At 43.8% G+C, this 20853-nt stretch overlaps 1 protein-coding gene across 48 annotated transcripts in view; it reads left to right on the top strand.

The window, feature by feature from the left end:
* Positions 1-20853, top strand: part of SIPA1L1 (signal induced proliferation associated 1 like 1) — a 360404-nt gene that overhangs the window by 291130 nt on the left and 48421 nt on the right. For all 48 annotated transcript variants that reach the window (XM_070593958.1, XM_070593937.1, XM_070593976.1 and 45 more), the window contains one exon: positions 4935-5204. In XM_070593958.1, coding sequence (XP_070450059.1) covers positions 4935-5204 — 270 coding nt within the window. The remainder of the gene's footprint in view (positions 1-4934; positions 5205-20853) is intronic.

Here is a 20853-nt window from a genome sequence, read left to right on the forward strand (position 1 = left end):
ATTGCCGACCCCCTAGTCTGTTGGCATCTATGACCTCTGAATCTTCAACAGTCATTCTCTTGGCCAGAAAAATACCCAGATTGCAGACTAAATTGTGATGTTCTGAATGGGGTTTTGTGGGAGTGGTGGACCTTTATTCTGTTGAGGGCCACTAGCCTACAATTTTTAAAGAAAGCAATCAAGGGCCATTCAAGAGGAAGAGCTAGAAACAAGTGACATAAAAGGACCAAATCAAAATTCTTTTAAATAAGAATGGGTCACAGATTTTTCTTCCTTTAAAAAAAAAAAAAAACACAAATATTTCAAAGTTCAAAAGCATACTGCTTTAAAGCTACCAGGCTGTCAGAGATCATCTGGGTCAAATCTGTCACTTTTCAGAGGACGAACTTTGGTCCAAAGAGGTTAAGGTTTTTTTTGTTTTGTTTTGTTTTTGAGGAAGATTAGCCGTGAGCTAACATCTGCTACCACTCCTCCTCTTTTTGCTGAGGAAGACTGGCCCTGAGCTAACATCCGTGCCCATCTTCCTCTGCTTTATCTGTGGGATGCCTACCACAGCATGGCTTGATGAGTGGTGCCGTGTCTGCACCCAGGATCCGAACTGGCAAACCCCGGGCTGCTGAAGTGGAACGTGTGCACTTAACCACTGCGCCACCAACCACTGCGCCACCGGGCTGGCCCTGAGGTTAAGTGCTTTTACATGGCTTATTAGGGACCTCACTGCCCTCAAACATCTGACTATTCTGAGTCAGGAGTCCAGGGTTGTGATGTTCTGTTCAATATGCTGTTTAGCTGTTTTCTATGTGTATTTCTTAGTGTCTTAAGGAAAAAAGGGAGAGTAATGGGCAATGAGAAATTAAAGGAGAAAGAATAAAAAGACTGAAAAAGAGAGTAAGGAGATGGAGTGTCTTTTCAGTTAATTTATGATGTCATTGTGTCACCCTGTGTCACTTTTAGCACTAGGGTTGTAATTCCTGTTGACCATAGCTCTAACAATCGATGGGTTTTCCATTTTGTCGTAGGCTGTGCCCTGAGTGAAACGCGATAGTCACTAGAAGGTAAAGAAGTTTCAGGACTTGGGGTAGAAGTGTTCTGCAGTTAGTCGGTTCAGATCCTGTCTCTGCCCTTCCTGGCTGTGTGGTCTGGGGTGAATTCATCTCTCCAGGCCTCCGTTTCCTCATCTGATGAGTGAGGATGAGAGCACCTACTTCAGAGGCTTGTTCTAGTGCAGCTGGGTTAGTGCTGGGCCCACTGTGGGCTGTTAAGTGTTAGAGTTATTGTTGTTTGACACCACGTTTCACTTGGAATGACATAATAAAAATCCCTCCATGAATTTTTATGTGCGTCATCAAAAGCCAGCTTTTATCTTTGTTCTTCAGTGTACTGCCCACTCCTTATTCCATGTATCGTTCTTATATCTTACAGAGATAAGTGAGCAATCAGAAGCTAGCGGGTGGTCCGCCTCACTGTGGAAGGCAATTAGACATGGCGGATGGCTGAGGTTTAGCGCTGTGGAGCCTTTGTTTTCCATTCTCTGTGAATGAATCTTCTCTTCCTTTAGGCTTGGTCATGCTACATTCTCTTACTATAGAATATGCAGATAGTTTCTGGTTAAGAGTGGTAGAAATGGGGGCTGGCCCAGTGGTGTAGTGGTTAAGTTCACATGCTCCACCTCAGCGGCCCAGGGTTCGCAGGTTTGGATCCCGGGCACAGACCTAGCACCACCCATCCAGCCACACTGTGGCGGTATCCAGTATAAAACAGAGGAAGACTGGCACAGATGTTACCTCAGCAACAATCTTCCTCAAACAAAAAGGGGAAGATTGGCACCAGATGTTAGCTCAGGGCCAATCTTCCTCACAAAAAAAAAAAAGAGTAGTGGAAATGAAATGTGGACTATAAAGAAGGCAAAATCTTTGGCCAATGGAGTCTTTTGACCAATTTTAGTGTTAAGTATTATACAGCTTAAAAGACTATTTCAAAGACTGAGCTAGAGGCAAGTTTAACAATTATCAATTCCGAATCTTTCATTTTATAAAGAAAGTAAGGCCCAATAGATGAGAGCATCTTGTCCATTTGATATTACATTATTATTGTTTTTGTTATTATTATTTATTATCACCTACCCTGATTTGCTGTGGACTTGAAGCAGCCTATGCAGGTCCGTGTAGAGCACCATAAAATTAAAGCTTAGCAAGGGAATCTATGTGTATGTTGGGGGGAGGGGGTGAAGGGAAAACGTGGCCTAGGGGAAAATGTTTGAAAAGTTAGTGCCCAAAATACAGGATGATAAAGTTCTGTATATGTGCTGGTTCCTAGCATCCAACAGAAGGGGGCTTGGATGATCCATTGATCCATTGAGTTTACAAGTTAAAACAGACCAGGGGCGGGCCCATGCCTAGTGGTTAAGTTTGCGCACTCCGCTTCGGCGGCCCAGGGTTTCGCTGGTTGGGATCCTGGGCATGGACATGGCACTGTTCATCAAGCCATGCTGAGGCAGTGTCCCACATAGAAGAACCAGAGGCACTCACAACTAGAATATACAACTATGTACTGGGGGGCTTTTGGGAGGAGAAGAAGGAGGAAAAAAAGAAAAAGGAGAAGATTGGCAACAGATGTTAGCTCAGGTGCCAATCTTTAAAAAAAAACAAAAAAAGACCATTGCTAGTCCTGATTTTGAGGTGGAGAGAAGTTTTCTCCTAGATTATTGTAAATTTTTGTTAAAACTCCTTTTGTAAGCTACAACAGTCTTGCATTATATTTATAGATCCAGAGCACTAGGTACTGTATTATATGCCATATTTAGTCAGAAATGGAAGACTTCAAACCGTACTACATAATACCTCTGTTAACAACCAAGAAAGGGTTGCAATGGCATATTTTTGTCAAAAATATCAGAATCAAAGCTAGAAATTATATCAGAGCCTAAGGTGATGTTCTCTCATATCAGAGAAGAGTTTTCACATAAGAAGTCATTAGCTGCTAAAAGTAATGTCAGATGTGCCTTAAAGCAATGTTTTGCACACTATGGATCATAACTTTTAAGAAGAGCATAAAATCAATTTAGGAAGTTGCACTTGATGTATTTTTTTAATGAAATGGTTTAACACAAAATGTAGGAGAATGAAAGCTCTCAGAGGAAGGGGGTGTGTGTGTGTGTGTATTTGTGGTTGTGCTGTATCACAGGGTCAAATGTATTTCTTACTGAGCTTGTAGTCCAAAAAAGTTCGAAAGCCGTTGTCCTTAAAGCATAAAAGGGAACAGCAGAGCCTTGGGCCGAGGGTCTGATGAAGGTTGCCCCAGGCTGTTGGGGGCGTCAGGAGGAGCGGTAAGGAAACTGTGAGCAAAGGTACCCGGTGTAGACTTGGGCCAAGGCTGAGGAGGGCAAGGATCCCTGCAAATGCTCCAGAAGTAGCACTTTTCCAAACCGATGGCTATCATGGAGACGTGGCAGAGGACGCATTATGGGGTAGACATTTCACATGTCAGGAGTCATACCCTGAGACATGGACAAGGTCATGAATGAGGGGTACCTTCCATGTGCCTGTTCTCCCACCAACGTAAGCCCCTTCCCTACATCAAGATCAGGCCTTTGGCTGGATGCCCTTTGGACCTGTGCTGTCCAGTGCAGGAGGCACGAGTCCCCTGGGGCTTAGGAGCCCTTGTAATGTGGCTAATCCGAAGTGAGATGCGCTCTGAGTGTAAAATATGCACCAAATTGAGAAGAATGTAAAATATCTCATTAACTTTTTAGTATTGATTTATTGATTTCATGCTCAAATGATAGCGTTTTGGATATATTGGGCTAAATAAAATATAGCATTAAATTAATGTCACCTGTTTTGCTTTTTGAATGTGGCTACCAGAGATTTTGAAAGTACGTGTGTGGCTCACGCGGGACAGCACTGGTTGGACTCTCCTCGTACTGTCTCTAAGGTGCCTCTTAAAGCATGATTTCATAACCGCGCTCAGCCCTTCCTTTCCCAGGTTTCCCACCGGCTTCTCAATCTTTGAGTTCCTTTAAGAAAGAAAATCATTTTTCTCAGTGGTGAAATTCAAATGCACAGTTTGAGTTAATGCTGTAGTGGGAATAGGTTTTTTCAGTAATTTGTCTGTCAGTCAAGTTAACGACTGACTGAACCTTCTTTGGTTGTTTGGGTAAAGGGAATGGAAGGTGGGTTCCACATTTCCTAAGGTTTGGGGGTTGGGATGGTGGCACAAAAATCGGCTAAAGTGACAGAAGGCATTTGTGCCTGCCATTCGTTTTACTCAAGTTGCTACCGAGGACCGTCCTGCTATGAGGGATTTCTGGCTTTGGGGGGAAAGAATCCTGATTTCAGGTTATGCTTTGTTCCCTGGCAGTTTTGATGATTGCAGAATTTCTATAATTGGCTTTTTTTTTCCTCTCCTTCTGAGCTAAATTTGGCTCTCAGTTTGGATTTCAAGATTTCTCCCCACTTAATTTTTTGACTGTTGGGATCCCAACAAATTCAAAACTGTGCACCCTTTTAGAGCCTCAGTCGTAAGACTCGGTGGAGGATGAGTGAAGCTGACTGCCTATTTCCTCTGAGGCCCTTTCTTAAGAGTCTGCTCCCGTGTCGTGCTGTCCTGGTGGCCTTCCGTCCTCAGGTCTCAGTACTGACTCTTCTCCCTACCCCCGCAGCCCACCAGGGTGACCATGGATCTCATTGTTTTTTTCAAAACTCCATATCTCAGACTCAACAGTTGGGATTGAACAGAGGAAAATGCTAGTGTAACACTTCCTGGGGTTCTGGTTTTTGAAAGGAAAATTATTATAGGCCCCAATGATTACAAGATGATTTGAAACAGAGGATGAAGTGTTTGATCCATTTTAACCGTTAATGAGAATCAGTGTGGTTCCACCAACAAGCAAAAGCAATATTAATTTTCTTTCTCTCTTTGCCCTCCCCCAACAGGAGTTGCTCTGAAACCTACCGCATGCCAGTGATGGAATATAAAATGAATGAAGGGGTTTCATACGAATTTAAGTTTCCCTTCCGAAATAATAACAAATGGCAGAGGAATGCCAACAAGGGGCCTCATTCACCTCAAGTCCCATCCCAGGTACAGAGTCCCATGACCTCGAGGCTGAATGCTGGGAAAGGAGATGGGAAGATACCTCCTCCAGAAAGAACCACCAACATTCCTCGAAGCATCTCCAGTGACGGGCGCCCACTGGAGAGGCGGTGAGTGTGTCTCAAAGGCTTGCTCTAAGTCTCTCCCCCAAGTTTAAATAGCACCAGACCCATAAGCACCAGCTTTTAGGTCTTCCCATATTTTATTAGAAGTCAAAAATCAAAACTGAGATGCAGGGGCCAGCCCCTTGGCTGGGTGCGTAAGTTTGTGCTCTCCGCTTCGTCACCCCAGGGTTTCGTCAGTTTGGATCCTAGGCCACAGACCTAGCACCACTCATCAAGCCATGCTGAGACGGCATCCCACATGCCACAACTAGAAGGACCCACAACTAAAGTATACAACTATGTACTGGGGGGCTTTAGGGAAAAGAAGGGAAAATAAAATCTTAAAAATAAAACTGAGATGCATGCACCATTGGTTTTCCATCATGGTAGCCGTCCAGTCCATATGGATAAATAAGGATATATTCTAGCATAACGCTTGGCTTTGTGTGATGGTATTTGTGCTTCGCTCTGTCATTTCCATGTGATATCAACAGAAGTCCTTGCTGCACACTTAGTAAGCCATGTGGATTAGAACTTGGCAGACTCTTTGAGGTGACATGGACCGTATTATCATCTTTCACGGTCTTTGTCTTTTGGGAATAAGTGATATGATAATAGCAACAGAGTGCAGGTTTTTGGCTGAGTATCTGTATTTGTGTCACTTTGGTAACAAAGAATTGTGGGAAGGGAAAAGAAGTACTACAGCACAAACGTATTTTCCACTGCTCTGGAAGTAGAAGAAAGTGGATATGTTAAGACACTCAGCCCTAAGTAAAGTAAGCAAAGATGAGAGACACCGAGGGATCCCAGAAAGGCAGAAACCAGGGTTTGTTGTTTAGTTGAAAGTCACAGTGAGTTCCCTCACAGATGATAACTGGTTAACTCTGCCTTTACCTAGAATCTAGGTCAAACATTAAACTAGATTAAGTACTTTTGAAATGTGAATAGAAATTGGCTATAAAATTTTAAGTAAGTGCACTATAAATTTAGTTACCCCTAATTACCTATGCTAATGAACGAGAGTTTAATTCAGTAACCTGCCAGTCACCTACCAGAAGAAGCCAGCATCTTTCTGTCCACCCACTGCCCTTTCCCCATCACTTCTTCTTGTCTTGATCACATCTCAGAATGTTTTTGTGGCTCCCACATGAGAGAGCGATCAGAAACCCACAGAGCTGGGGAGAAGTCTCTGTTCCAGGAGCTGTGTTAGGTAGAAGGGAGGTTCCTGTGGGAGCCAGAACATGACCCTGGCCCATCTGAGCATCAGGAAACAGGTCCTGCGTGCCCAGGGTGCCAAAGAAAATGGGACCCAGCGATGTTTATCATTGGTTCAAATTGGGAGCGGAAAGCTGAAGGATGTCTTTATCTTAGTCTAACTTTTGAGCTATTGCATAAAACATTGTTACTTAACTATTTCAGAAATACTAGAGTACCATGTAGAAATAATTTAATAAAAAACAGACAAGCAAAAAAACTAGCTGTCTTTCTAAAATTTCTCATTTAATCCTGGAAATTTATTTACAGAGCCCCATGCTGTTTATCTCCCTGAAAAATTCCCCTCCCAGAGTGGCCACATTCCCGTCTGCACTCCTCTCGCTTTCATTATTTTGACGAGGAAAAACTTCCAAGAGATCTCTGAATAAATTCTTTGTTCTACACATTCCAAACTTGGCTCTCTCTGAGGTGTGTTTTAACTGAAAGTCATGATTTGGCTCACATTTTGAAAGATGAACCTAGGAAACCATTATTTAGAGAGAGACTTTTTTTTCCTCTCAATGCTATTTTCTTTCTCTCCAGAACACTCATTGAGCTTTTACAAATGAAACTGTTTTGGGTTATTGTCTTTATACAATATTCCATATAAGAAAATAGCAGAATCTATTTCGATTCCAAGTGGAGTTTAATTTCTGCAACAAAAACTAAAGGTTGTTGCTTGGACATACTGACCTCCAAAAGTGAAAATATTTTTTGTAGCTAATTATCATCCGATGATGCCAGCAGCTTTTAGTGCTAGAGACTGCATCAACTCCAGTTCTTTGAGCTGTAGAGGTTGTTTCTGCGGGTACTTGTGTCTGCCTTTCATCTTAACTCCACGGAGAGGAAAGGCATCTAAGTGGGTGCTCTCCATAAAAGGCTGTAAGAACAGCCCTGTGACTCTCTGAGCTATGTAGATAAAAGAGGCACAAGTGAGGCCGTCAGTGGTTTTCGAGGCAATAACCTCTACTCAGTTCTCTCTAAAGCATCTTAGTTTAAGGTCTTCTTTAGAACACTGGGCTAGGATTTCAGATCTTAGGATGGATGGTGTAGTGAGTTGTAAAATCTCAGCCCCATGTTTTTGGGATATTTAGGTTTATTTGGCTCATCTTCATTTTGAAGTATGTGGTAATTAGATGCATAGTCTTCTTTTGTGAAAATTTTAGAATTCGGTTTCCTATCCCATCTTTCTAATTTTCTTAGTATGATATTTCTTTTTTTAAGTTTTACCTTCAAGTCATAAATAGAAGGTAATATTTGAGAAACTTTGTTTCGCTACTATTTCAGGAATATTTGGGTATAAACTAGACTCATGACATTCATCAGGAATACTTCTTGAATCCTTTGTGAATCCACAGATTCATAAGGTCTATCTGGGAATTTACCACAGATTCATAAGGTCTACCTGGGAATTTACCACAGATTCATAAGGTCTACCTGGGAATTTAGTTTATTCTGTGAAAGTAGTGAAATACAACTGAAAAAATAAGCATTCCCTTCATAGTCTTACTGAGAACAAAACCCCTTACTAAGATATGGAAGTGAGGCCCCTGGCTGGGCACATCTTTGTCCTTTGACTCTCCCCTTCATCCCAGCCCTGCCCGGCTGCCATTTACACTTGAACCTGGGCAGTCTGTAAAGTGTGACATGGACCTTTCAGATGAATCACAAGTAGTCAAAACACATGCCGAGGTCCGCCACGCTCGAATCTTGCCTTACCAATGATGGCATGATCCCAGTAGTGAAACTGAAGTGTGGCCTTTACGTAGCTATTTCGTTCCACTGATTTTTCTCCCCCAGGTTAGGCCAGTTGTGTTTAACTGTAGAGAAACCAGCTGTGTTTAAGCCTAAGTTAGGAGCTATCTCAAGTCTGCCCTGCTCATGCTACAGAAATCTGCCGACTTCGTTCCCATGCCTGGATCCAGCACGGCTCATTCTAGATGAAAATACTAATTTACTGCCTATAGAAGCATAGTTTTTCTTGAATTGTATGCAAGATCCCACACTTAAAGGTCATTAAGAACAATTTTTTTAAAATACATTTGTGGAACAGATTCCTTTAATTCCAAGGTTAGGATTTTTATGATATACTAAAATGTGTTGGTGTTTGGAGTTTCTAACAGAAATCATTTCACTAAATTGTGTTCTCTATACATTAAGAGAAACTGATGCAGTAAGAACAGATGACCCATTTGCCATCTAAATAGAATAAAGTATAATTCTATTTGGTTTAAAAATATGAGCTGTATGCTCTCCAGGTGGCCTTTTGAATATAGAATTTTATAGTATTTGTGGGAGTAGTTTTTATTAACAGAACTAATATTTGCTCAACAAAAGTAGGTAATATAATGCAATCATTACTTTGGCCTCAAATTTATCTGGAGAGTGTAAGGGTAGAATTGAAATAAAAATAGCTGGCTGTAGCATATTGAATGTAACACGTTACTGTGTTAAAACATAATGAGGGATCAGTAATAAAACCATGATCTGTGTTAATATGCTCCGAAAAGTTTAGCTATTTCAAGGGCTTTGTATAAATAACAGGCATCTTAGCATATAAAAGAATTTCCCTTTCTCTTTTTTTAGATGCAATATTAGCAGCCTTTATATAAATATTTGGTGTTAGATCTTCCTGAACCGTTGATACTTTTGAGTTTTACCTGGGTGCCATACTGTTACCCTTTCCCCGCTGCCGCGAGCTCTGAGTGGCTGGATGGAGAGTGCTTCTTTGTGTACGCGGAGTTAAGGCTAGCTGCATTTGCAGCCTCCCGGACCCCTCCTCAGCAGACACCAGCACCGTACAGGGCGTGAAGATTGTGCCTGCTGAGTACTGTTGAAACAAACTCAGAGAGTTGTCTTCTCAGAGAGCATAATAGTGTGTGCCCATTCAATCTTTATTTTTAAGGAAATGCTTTCTAAATTTATTTCATGCAGGTTCTGTGTTAAACTTTACTTTTCCTTTGTTTAGAATATTAGCTGTGGTTAGAAGTTTCAGGACTTGTACTTTTCAAATGCTGTCCACCTGGATCATAGTTGTAGGATTTGACATGAAGATCATTAAATCCTGGAACTCTCGATCTTCACTGGGATTGCTCAGGCTTCGTCCCTGTTGACGTCCATAATTCTAAAGCCACTGGATGTTGTGGTCTTCAGCTTCTCTGATACCATTCGCCACTCCTTCCTCCTTCAAACTCCCTTTCCTTGTCTTCCAAAACTTTACTACTGATTTTTTTTTTGTTAGCTCTTTGCACCTGTCTTATCACCCCCCAAAATTTTGTGTCCCCCATGATTCTTTGCTCATTTTTCTTTTAATTCCACACTGCAATATGTTGGAGTAGCTTGTTAGAGTAACCTCAGCCATCATCTGTATGCAGGCAGTTCCTTCATAGTTGATATTTGCCTTGACCTCTTTTTCACTTTTCCTGTTCGTATACCTGACTACCTGCTGAACGTTTGCGCTTGAGTGCCGCACGAATGTCTCTTATTCACAGGTCCAAACTGACTTCAGCCACACTCCTGTCCTCCATCTCCTCTTCCTTTTCACATTACCCACCTTGGTGAAGGGCTTAGCCATCTACCCAAGTATCCAGAGCGAACTGGGGCCCGAAATCACCATGCCCTCCCCACCATCCCCATTTCCACACTCATTTAGTTATCAGGTCCTAAGCTTCTGTTGAGTCCTTCCCTTCCCCCCCCCTCCTTCTTTTTGGTGAGGAAGATTGGCCCTGAACTAACATCTGTTGCCAGTCTTTCTCTTTTGCTTGAGGAAGATTGTCCCTGAGCTAACATCTGCCCCAGGCTTCCTCTATTTTGTATGTGGGATGCTGCCACATCGTGGCTTGATGAATGGTGTAGGTCCACGCCTGGGACCCAAACCCACGAACCACAGGCCGCCAAAGCAAAGTGCAAGAATTTAACCACTATGCCACTGGGCCACCGCCCCCCCTGTTTTTATTGAGATCACATTGGTTTATAACATTACATAAATTTCTGGTGTACATCATTATATTCCAGCTTCTGTGTAGACTGCAACATGTTAAGTGTCCTCCTTGTCATTGCCTTAGGGGCTCTCATTTTACACTAGGATTTTTCTGGCCAAAACAGCCTCCAAATTTGACTTCCAGCCTCCTGCTTTCCACCCCTCCATGCTGCATCCTGCACAGGGCGGCCTAATAAAAATGGAAGCACTCCTCAGGCCATGCCTTTCCCTACAGCCTCTGTGCAACCTTCAGTATCCAGTGCACTCCCCCTGTGAGTTACCTACCATGTCCTCCTCTGTCCCCCTGCCACCCCAGGCTCTAGACATATAAATGACTCTGTGGCCGCATTTTCTCTCTCCTCGGTGCCTGTACACCTGCCACGCTGCCCCTCACTTTCTCTTGCAGCAGCTTAACAACCGAGGATATTTTAGCACAAAGCCCAAGCTCGCCTCCTCTTAGAAGTCCCCTTTAATTCCTCCGGAACTTCCTCCTCCCATCTCTACCCTAATTGCCCCTCCTGGGAATGTTCATGTCACTCATGTTTACTTCCTTCACAGAGTTTATTATACTTCATTTTAATCTTATGTGCGCATTTTTCCCATGTAAGGTAGCTTGTCTTATTCATCATCATATCCCAAGGACCAACCACAGATTCTGGCATTTTAGTAGACTCACAATGAATTTTTAAAACTTTATTTAGTGATTAAATCAATAAGCAAAAGAACTTTCTTGAAGAAGTAGGCATAGAAGTAAATCAATTAAGGAGAAAAATCAGGGTTTTTTTTTTTAATTGTGGTAAAATATGCATGACCTAAAATTTACCATTCTGATCATTTTTAAGTGTACAGTTCTGTGGCATTCACACTGTTGTGCAACCATCACCATCATCCATCTCCAGAACTTTTTCATCTTCCCCAGTTGAAACTCTGGATCCTTTAAATACCAACTCCCTGTTCGTCCCCCCAGCCCCTGGCTGCTACCATTCTACTTTCTGTCTCTGACTTTGACTACTCTAGGTACCTCACATAGTTAGGATCATACAATATTTGTCTTTATGCCTGGTTTATTAGCATAGGGTATTGAAAGTTCATTCATGCTGTAGCATGTGTCCAGATGTCCTTTCTGCCTTAGCTCGAGCTGCTGTAACAAAATCCCATAGTCTGGGTGGCTTACACAACAGACATTTATTTCTCGTGGTTCTGGAGGCTGGCAAGTCCAAGATCGAAGTTCCACAGATGTACTTCTTGGTGAGGACCCTCTTCCTGGCTCGCAGGCAGGTGCCTTCTCCCTGTGTCCTCACAGGACAGAAGGAGGAAGCTGTAGTCTCTCTTCCTCTTCTTATAGAGGCGCTCATCCCATCGTGGGGGCTCCACCCCAGGCCCTCATCTAAGCCTGGTTACCTCCCAAAGGACCCACCTCCTAATGTCATTAAACTGAGCGTTAGGGCTTCAGTGAATGAATTTGGGAGAGACACATTCAGTCCATAACCTTTTCTTTTTAAGGCTGAATAAATATTTCATTGTATGTATGGACCACGTTTTGTTTATCCATTCAGCCATCAGTAGACGCTGGGTAAATAAATTTATTTTTATAAAAATGAAGCCATAGGTAAAAGTGAAACACCATAGTGTGATAAAGATGTAGAATTAAAGCTATATTTAAGTAGAATTCTTTGACTTTTGTTGGTAAGGTTAGAGTACTCCTCTTTTAAAAGTATGTTACAGGTAAAGCTGTCTAAAATTGACTCAGTGAAATGTGAGTTGTTCTTGATTGAATTTCCTATGAAAGGTTTCAGATTGGTTGAAACTGAAACTGAGTTATGGTGTTTTATTTGTCAGCCAAGATCAGGCAGATCAGTGGAGGGCCGTTCCTGTCTTACACTCACCCACCTCTCAAGGCTCCTTTTACCCGACTCTTCAGAGGAGCGAACATAGTCTGACATCCACGTTGGGATTAGAGTTTAGATGATTTGCAAGTTCACGTCTTTAGATTATAGGTCAAAGATATTTTCTATTTAAGCATTCAGGAAGTGGGCACAGTGGCTTGAGCTTGGCATACCTCCCAGTTCCCTTCCCTCCGGAGTGACCCAGGGAATGAGATCAGAGTGCTCCAACATGGTCCCCAGCTCAGGCTCCTGAATTCCCTCATCGTTCCTCACGCCTTGAAAGTAGCCGCTCTGCGCTCAGTCTGGGGATGCGTTCCACATGGCTTCCTCCCAGCAGGCCACCAGTGTTTCAGTGTGACCCGCTGGGTAACTCCTGGAGGCCACCAGTGTTTTAGTGTGATGCCGGGAAACTCCGAGAGGTGCCAGGAGTGCAGGCTCTGCAGTCCAGGGGCCTTGATTCACATCCTGTCCCCACCCCTTGCGAGTGACGTGACAGTGGGTAGTTCATTATCCTCTCCACACTTGGGTGTCCCCACCAATCAAATGGAGCACTAGCCCCGCCTCTCAGAGTCGCTGTGAAGATTCCCTGAGGTTAGTAACTAAATATATATCTAGTTACTCTCTGTCCAGTCTGAGCTCTTGGGACAGGCCCGACACATAGTGAGGCTTAGGACATGGCAGTCGCTGTTCGTCATTTTCTAGATGCTCTTCCAAACACAGCTCTGTGGAAGTGAAACAGCTGGTTGGAATTGGGTACTCTGGGGCTGTGGGTGGGGCCTGCCAGCCTGGGCCGATGAGTCCGTCTTCAGCCTGATCTAGGCTATGAGTGGGTCAGAGCCTGCAGGAGCAAGCTGTGCTGTCTGCAGCCACAGTGTCATGGTTAACCTTGGTGAGACAGAGAGGATGAATTCAGGAGGCCTGCTGTGCTGACACCGTCATGGTGAACTGAGCAGTTGCAGAAGTTGTAGGAAATTCTGCAAAAACCATCCGTGCAAATTCGAATGGACCTTAGAGATGATCTTGTGAAGAGCAGTTGTGTTCTGGGAAGATCAGTAAGGTAGCATGTGGTCCTCCTCCTCTGCATGTCCCTAGGCAGTGGGGTCTTGCCCTCCTACCCAGCTTGAAGGGGGTGTTCTGCATTAGGATCGCCCAGGGAGGCCTGGCCTGGTCACACCTTATGGGAGGGTCTGTAAGGGCCCACAGTGGCCCTGGGGCTTCCTCAGCTCCCCACCACTGACAACACACACAACATGGGGAAGGCCCTCCCAGAAGCCAGAGCAAACATGTATCCTGCTGTAACCCTCCTCCTCGTGGAGAAGGGACTAGGCCCCTTGCCTGATGGGGGCCCATGAGCTACGTGGACTCATTTATCATTGGGAATTTAAATAACTCTCAGAGGAGAAGAGGTATACTCTTCTGCTCCCGTATATTAGAAACCACTGACATTTTTCTTTAAGATTTGTTGATTGCACAACACGTATATCAACTTGTGGAAATTAGTGATAATTAAGACAAATTAGCTACCTAGACCCACTCCCACAATCATCAGTGTGAAATTTTCCCATAAGCCTCTTGTTCAGAGCCCCAGACAACGAACAGTCTGACTGAGGTCTGCTTCCACTCAGGAAAATCCCTCTGTATGATGACAGAGGGGCATTTGGGATCTGCCTGTCATAAAGTGCTTGCCGAGAAAAGTGGGTGGGTTTCCTTTTTACCTGCAGGAACAGTTGCTGTGAAATAATGAGATGGACGGCGTGTCCTTAGGGCTGGTCAGCAGTTGAACTGATCTCTTCACCCAAGTGGGTGTGTTTCTGTGGGTCGGGTGTTTGTGCTCTGACTGCGGGGCTCTCAGCCGGTGGCCGTACCGCAAGAGGGCTTGCTTCAGGCCACATAAAGGTGGCCATGGACTATTTGTTCTGGGTGCACTTCTTTAGGATCTGCAGGCTTATTTTAGGGAACATAGCACAAATACACAAGGAGGGGTGGCAGGAGAGGGGGTTTTCTCGCATGCCTGTGGCCCTGCTGGCACGTGCATGCCCACCGGTCCCCACTCCTGGAGAGAGTCAGAATCCAGCCTAATTAAGTAGCCTGTAGTCCCCCAGTCTGTCACTTCTTGTCTGACTTTTGTAGTTTCCCATTATATCATTATATCATTTAAATGACAAATGGTGATGGCATACGAAGTGGCGCAAAACAGAAGTAAGGATGTGGAAGTCGAGTTCGCACAGCCCTGAACCGTGGGCAGCAGTATGCGCTTGTCAAGTAATTGGTGGAACTAGTTTACAAATGGTTTGACTTTGTTGCAGGATTCACACTCTCTGAAAGCCGGGAGCATTAGCACTGATAGAACTCTGTGGGAGAGGAAAGTAAGTTGGGCGGCGGTGGTTTTCTCTTCCCCTGGCTTCAGGCAGTGGTTCAGGGGCGGCGGGGGGAAGGTGCACTTGGGCAGCCGCTCCGTGCAGAGGCAGCCGGATGTGCCGTCTTTCAGCTTCTACTTCCCTTGTTTTTGTTTGTATGGTGGGATGGAGAATGAATTTATTTTGTTTAGTTTTTTCTAGTCTTTAAAATCCTAGCCTGCCAAAAAAAAACAACTTAGCTTCTCACCAAAGGATTGGGTTGGGGCTTCTTTTCATGAAGCATTGGTGAATATTGGCAGATAGGACCAATCAAAGAGGTTAGTATTCGTGGTGAACTAATGGGTTCTTATCTATCCGCATATCTCTCAAATTTAAAATTTTTTTTCATCAGTTTTCTTGTACCTTGGCAGAAAAAGTGAAAAAGGACATTATTTGGGCATTCCCTCTTATGCCTGCTGTCCCGGGTTCTACGGGCTCAGCTCTGAGCACACCACTGCTGTCCCGGGTTCTACGGGCTCAGTTCTGAGCACACCACTGCTCTGCTGCAGAACCTCCTGTGTTTCCTGGGTACCTGGCAGATGAAGTTGGTGCTTCCTCAGCTGGCTGTACAAAGGCTCACCCTGCAAGGCCCACTCATCCTTCTGTTAACAGGCCCCAGCAGTCTCTCACCTGTCTAGTGCTCCAGCCTAACTTGTCATCATAGGTGGCCACATGCACCCTCACATTCCCACATCCTAACTTCTAGCTTCTGTGAAGATCCTTGGTTTCCTACAAGACCCGTCTCAAATACATTTGTTCATAAAGCTTCCTTTCCTCTAGGTTTCCCAACAAGATTTGACTTGTAACCTGCCTGAGCCCCTCTACACTCCGTTTATACTGCTCTCATGACAGTTACATTTTACTTGAAAATTATAGGTAGCTATTACTGAGCTCTTATTCTGTGCCAAGCTCTGTTCAAAGTCCGTGTGAGTTTTATCAGTTAATCCACCCAACAACCCAATAAGTTCGTTACTCTTTACCCCTTTTACAGATAAGGATGCCCAGGGATTGAAAGATAAAATAATTTAATTTGTTCAAAGTCATAGCTGGTTAGTGGTGGAGCTGAGGTTAGCATCAAGGCCATCAGACTCCAGTGCCCTATCTTAGCTGCCATGCTACATGAAGGAAATCCACCACCATACCTAGATGCCATCCAAGAAATACTTCCTGGCGAGTGCATGCATGTTTGTATGCTGAGGGGGCCCAGTCATATGTGCTGCAGTCAGGACCAGCTTCATGGGCGTGCAGCCTGAGCAGTTGCACTGGGCCCCCACACTTAGAAGGATCCATGCTGAGTTTAATGCTCTGCTGTCACCATCTTGAAATTGTAGTGCTGTGTCAATGAGGGGGCCCACATTCTCATTTTGCACTTAGTCCCACAAATTATGTAGCTGGTCCTGTGTGCAATCTATTTTTGTTTTTTGTTCTTTATAATCATCTACGATATAAAATTGACTCTTCTCGAGAGGCACCCATGATGTATGCCGGGCTGTGAACTTCTAACAGCTTGCCAGCAGCTGTGAAGTGATGCTCCATTGATCTCAGTGTGATGAATTGCTGTATTTTCCTAACTGTACAAGAGTTATTCTTGTTGTAAATTGACCTTGTCATAGGAGACTCATCAGAACAGGATTTCACAATCCAGTCTGAACAGCTGATAGGAATTGTATGGTGAGGAAACCAGGGGTAGCTGTGGTTCACAAAGGCCACAGTGGGAGGAGGTGGTGAGTTGCTTGAATTTGAAGACAGCTTGTTCAAAGTCTGTTCTGGGTATAGCATCCAAATTACATTACCTTGAATCATTTTAGAGACCTTTTTTTTTTGACATAATTCTGGAAGAATCCTAGTTGATCTACATTACTGAAGACAGACTAACTTGATCCTGTTCCATGGTGAATAGTGTTTTAATTGCTGAGTTGTGGTAAAATGCTGTGCTTAATTATGGACCTAATTTGTCAATCGTTGCTCCTGTTTGAAACCCTCTCAGTTGTTTTGACCATCATTCCACTGTTTGCGCTTGAGCTGCAGAGGGCCTTAGCTCCTTGGACATATCTAAGCGGTGCTATCACTTTGGAGTAAAAAGCGGGAAATAGAGGCATAATTAAACTTACTACTCAAGAAAAGTTTTATCATCAGCTCCTCAGATACCGAGAATTCTTTATCCATAAATTGATAAATTATAATCACCATCTGGAGAGATCAATTTAATAAGAATCTATTAATGTTAATACCATATGTGTAGTCCTGTGAGTTGATTCATGAGAAGGGTGTGGTGGGAACAGGGGTTATTTTATTAGAAATAGGGGAATTTTTTTTGACAGTTCTCTTCTCCCTTTTATCCTGGTGTGAGAATGCTCTGGAAAAATGAGGAACTGATATTGATCTTGGACGGTCCCTTCCTAAATGTCCATCCCCTTCAACTCTTTGTTTTCATTTCAATGAAACGCACTGCGTATAAATGAAAAGCTGGTGTTAAGTGTAGTCTTGCAGACTGTGGAGGTATTGTCTCCTGGGCTGATGATCATGACTTTCAGTTGCTGCATCTTTGTACAATGAAAAAGCCCTGGTGTTTTATTTCTGCAGAGGGAAGTGATAAGCAGCCCCAGAGAATATTCACTGTCAGTTACTTTAAAAACACTTAGTTATTTCTTGGCTACACTTAGACAAATGTAGGGAAGAGAATCTACTGAAATTAGTGCTAAAAGGTTTGGAAATTTCCTTTCTGACAGTGACCAGAGAATTTTTTTAAAAAGATGTTTCCTTATATTCCACAGAATTGAAAGATCTCACAGCAATTGAAAGATGTATTAATCTTAGGCCTCTAAACCTGTTTGGGCTTTAACATCCAGAATGTCCAGGACTCGTTAAGACTAAGAGAGAGTAGAAAGATCTGGGTTTATCTCAAAAGAGAAGAAAAGATTTGTGATCTTGCACTAACCCTTCACTGGCCTCAGCAACCTTTAAAATAGAGCGGGTGGAGGGGACAGAGCAAGAGGCCAGCATGCTGGCTTCCTATTCAGGCCAACGTGGGGGCTACTTTTTTCCAAGGTGGCAGGACAGCAACCAGCCCAACTTCCAGTAGTGATCTATCTCCGGCAGAAGTGGCCAGCCAGCGCCTGGCAGGCGGTACCTCCCACTCCCTGAGCTAGGTCTATTCTCAAATAATATTGTGTGATGGTATCGCATGCACAGTATTTGGAAAAGAGTAAGTCATCAGAATAAGGGATAATTCTGACATTTTTTTGCCCACTACACATACGTCTAGAGTCGTAAAAACATTTGGGTGGCATTCCATGAATTGCTGTATGTGTGTTCTGTGTGTGTGAACAGTAGGGAAACAAAGCCGCTATTGAGTTATATAAATGCAGAAAAGGGATGGGAATGAATGCCGGCCTTCTGGAAATGCTATTTTTTCCCTTTGGGATAACTCCAGCAACCAAGTAGAATTTTCTGATACATTTGCCAAATAAAAGAGCTTAGGTTGAGAACTAACATGAGATATTTTTTAGCTTAATGTCTGTTTTGGAGAGCAGGGTAAGAAAAGCAAGCTCTAAATATAAATATAAAAGTTACATCTTGACTTTTCTTATGGAATCATATTGTTGCTTCCCATAGAAGCAGAAACACTTTAACTTTCACCATAAATATAATTCATTGGCATGACTTATTTACTCTGAGAAAAATTACAAAGTCATCGGGCCCCCAGGTGTTGCATTGACCCCAACCACGTTAACATTCTACTGCCGTCTCCTTTTTTCCCATCTTCTGAAACACCTCCTCCTTTGCACAGTAAGGACGTCAGAGCAGCTAAAAGACGAGACTGGATTTGAAGTTTCTCTATTCAGTGCCTGTAAAGCCAGACTCTTAGGGCAGAAAGGAGTGTGGTCTCTTGTTGTATTTGCATTCATGCTGTGTCTTAATCTTTACCTGGTTGTCTTTACCTACCCCTCCCGTACCCTTCCAATTCCTTCAGAATAAATAGTGAGAAACTTGGGAGACGTCTTCATGGAAAAGAATACAGGGATAACTGTTTTATGGTACCCAGATAAATATCTTAATCTTTCTCATCAAAACACGTTGCCCAAAGTAGGGATGAGCTAGTGTTCTGAGAACCTACTAGTCTCTGACACCACCATAGCTGCCCACACATGCCCCCCTCCTGAGCCTGGCGTGCTCATGAGGATGCCAGCCCTGTGGTTAGCCCATATTTCTCCAAGTCTGTATGGCAATAACAAGATTGCTCATGGTAGTCGGGGAGCTTAGGAACTCTGCCTCTTTTACTAGCTTCTCATCACATTGCCCAGGGACCTAGCATCCTTGGTGTCCTTATTTGCCCATTTCACACCACCAGAGTAGGCATTGTTACTTAAGTCCTTTTGCCATTACATGTCAGATTGATGATATGCACAAGGGTGTCTGGAGTAATTCCGTCATCCTTTTTTCTCATGTTTAAGAAAGCATAACTTTGAATCTGTTATAATGGTTTTGGCAAATTAGTCAAAAACTTTGGCACTTTATTATTAGTTGAAAACCCCTGGCTTGGGGCATCTGAAGTAACTGTGGGCCCTTATCCTGAGCCCACCTACTGTTCTTCATCTTCTCCGCTGCTAATACGGATTCTCCTTCATTCTTGTGTTAAGCAACAAGAGACGTGAAGATAAATAAGGCTCAGTCCTGCCCCTTAAGGACAGAATCTAAATAGGGAGATAGACACCCGTGAAACTAACCACTCTATAGGATGTGCTATAATGGTGCAAAGAACAGACTGTCGTGGAACTCGAGGAGTTCTAATTAATCTGTGAATTCGGAGATATGATATTGGAATTAGGCCTTGGAGAAAAAGGGTTTTATGTGAGTAAAAAAGGGGAAAGGCATTCCTGGCAGAGAGGACAAGATGAATAAAGGTATGAATATGGTGGGTGAGCTTGAACTAGGGCATGCTGAATGTGCCCAGAATGCAGGGTGCATGGAGGCAGGTAAAGGGCATGGAGATGAGGATGGGCTTGAGTGAGATGGTCCAAGGCCTGGAAGAGAGTGCCAGGCATTTGGTCCTCTCTCCTGTAGGCAGAGGGAAGCTGTGATGGAGAGGCTGTCAGCAGTCAGATGACCTGGGATGGTGGGGGGATTGGAGGTGTGGGGTGGACAGAGCCCAGAAGTGGGAAGACAGAGCTCTGTTGTACTGATCCAGGCTGGGGGGAGGGGGCACGGGGGAGGAGGTTGGGGACAATCAGCAGGTTGGAGACCAGTTATCTGCTTTGTCTCTGGGTTTTCAAGACTAGCACCCAGGATGCCTGACACATAGTTTGTGCTCACTAAATGGTTGAACTTATTAGACCAATTGACTGTGGAAGATGAGGAAAGGGGAGGGAAAAAATGTCTTCGAAGTGTTTAGCTTGAGAGAACAAATATGGGAGGGATAGATTTGGGGTGTTGGGAGGTGGGGAAATGGAAAAAATCTGTTAGGTTTCAGGAGGCTTCATTTGAATTGCTGGTGAGGGTGTTTAATAGAGATATCTAGGAAACAGCTGGAGATGTCAGGTTTCTCTCTGAGGGGAAAGATCTGGCACTGAAGTCAGAGATCTTCCCCTTGGGCATAGAAGGATGTGGGAGTTAGACCTTTTTTTTTAAATTTTTGGTGAGGAAGATTGACTGTGAGCTAACATCCGTTGCCAATCTTCCTCTTTTATTTATTTATTTTTTTGGTTTGTTTTGTTTTTAAGGAAGATTAGCCCTGAGCTAACATCTGCCACCAATCCTCCTCCTTTTGCTGAGGAAGACTGGCCCTGAGCTAACATCCGTGCCTGTCTTTCTCTACTTTATATGTGGACGCCTACCACAGCATGGCTTGACAAATGGAGCATAGTTCCACACCCGGGATCCAAACCAGCGAACCCCAGGCTGCTGAAGCGGAACCTGTGAACTTAACCGCTGTGCCACCGGGCCAGCCCCAGCCAGTCCTCCTCCTTTTGGTTGAAGAAGATTCGCCCTGAGCTAACATCCATGCTAGTCTTCCTCTATTTTGTATGTGGGTCGCTGCCAGAGCGTGGCTTGATGAGTGGTGTAGGTCCACACCCAGGATCCAAACCCATGAACCCAGACCACCGAAGTAGAGTGCACCAAATTTAACCACTACGCCACCA

Source organism: Equus przewalskii, chromosome 25, assembly GCF_037783145.1.
Source record: "Equus przewalskii isolate Varuska chromosome 25, EquPr2, whole genome shotgun sequence".
NCBI classification, from domain to species: Eukaryota; Metazoa; Chordata; class Mammalia; order Perissodactyla; family Equidae; genus Equus; species Equus przewalskii.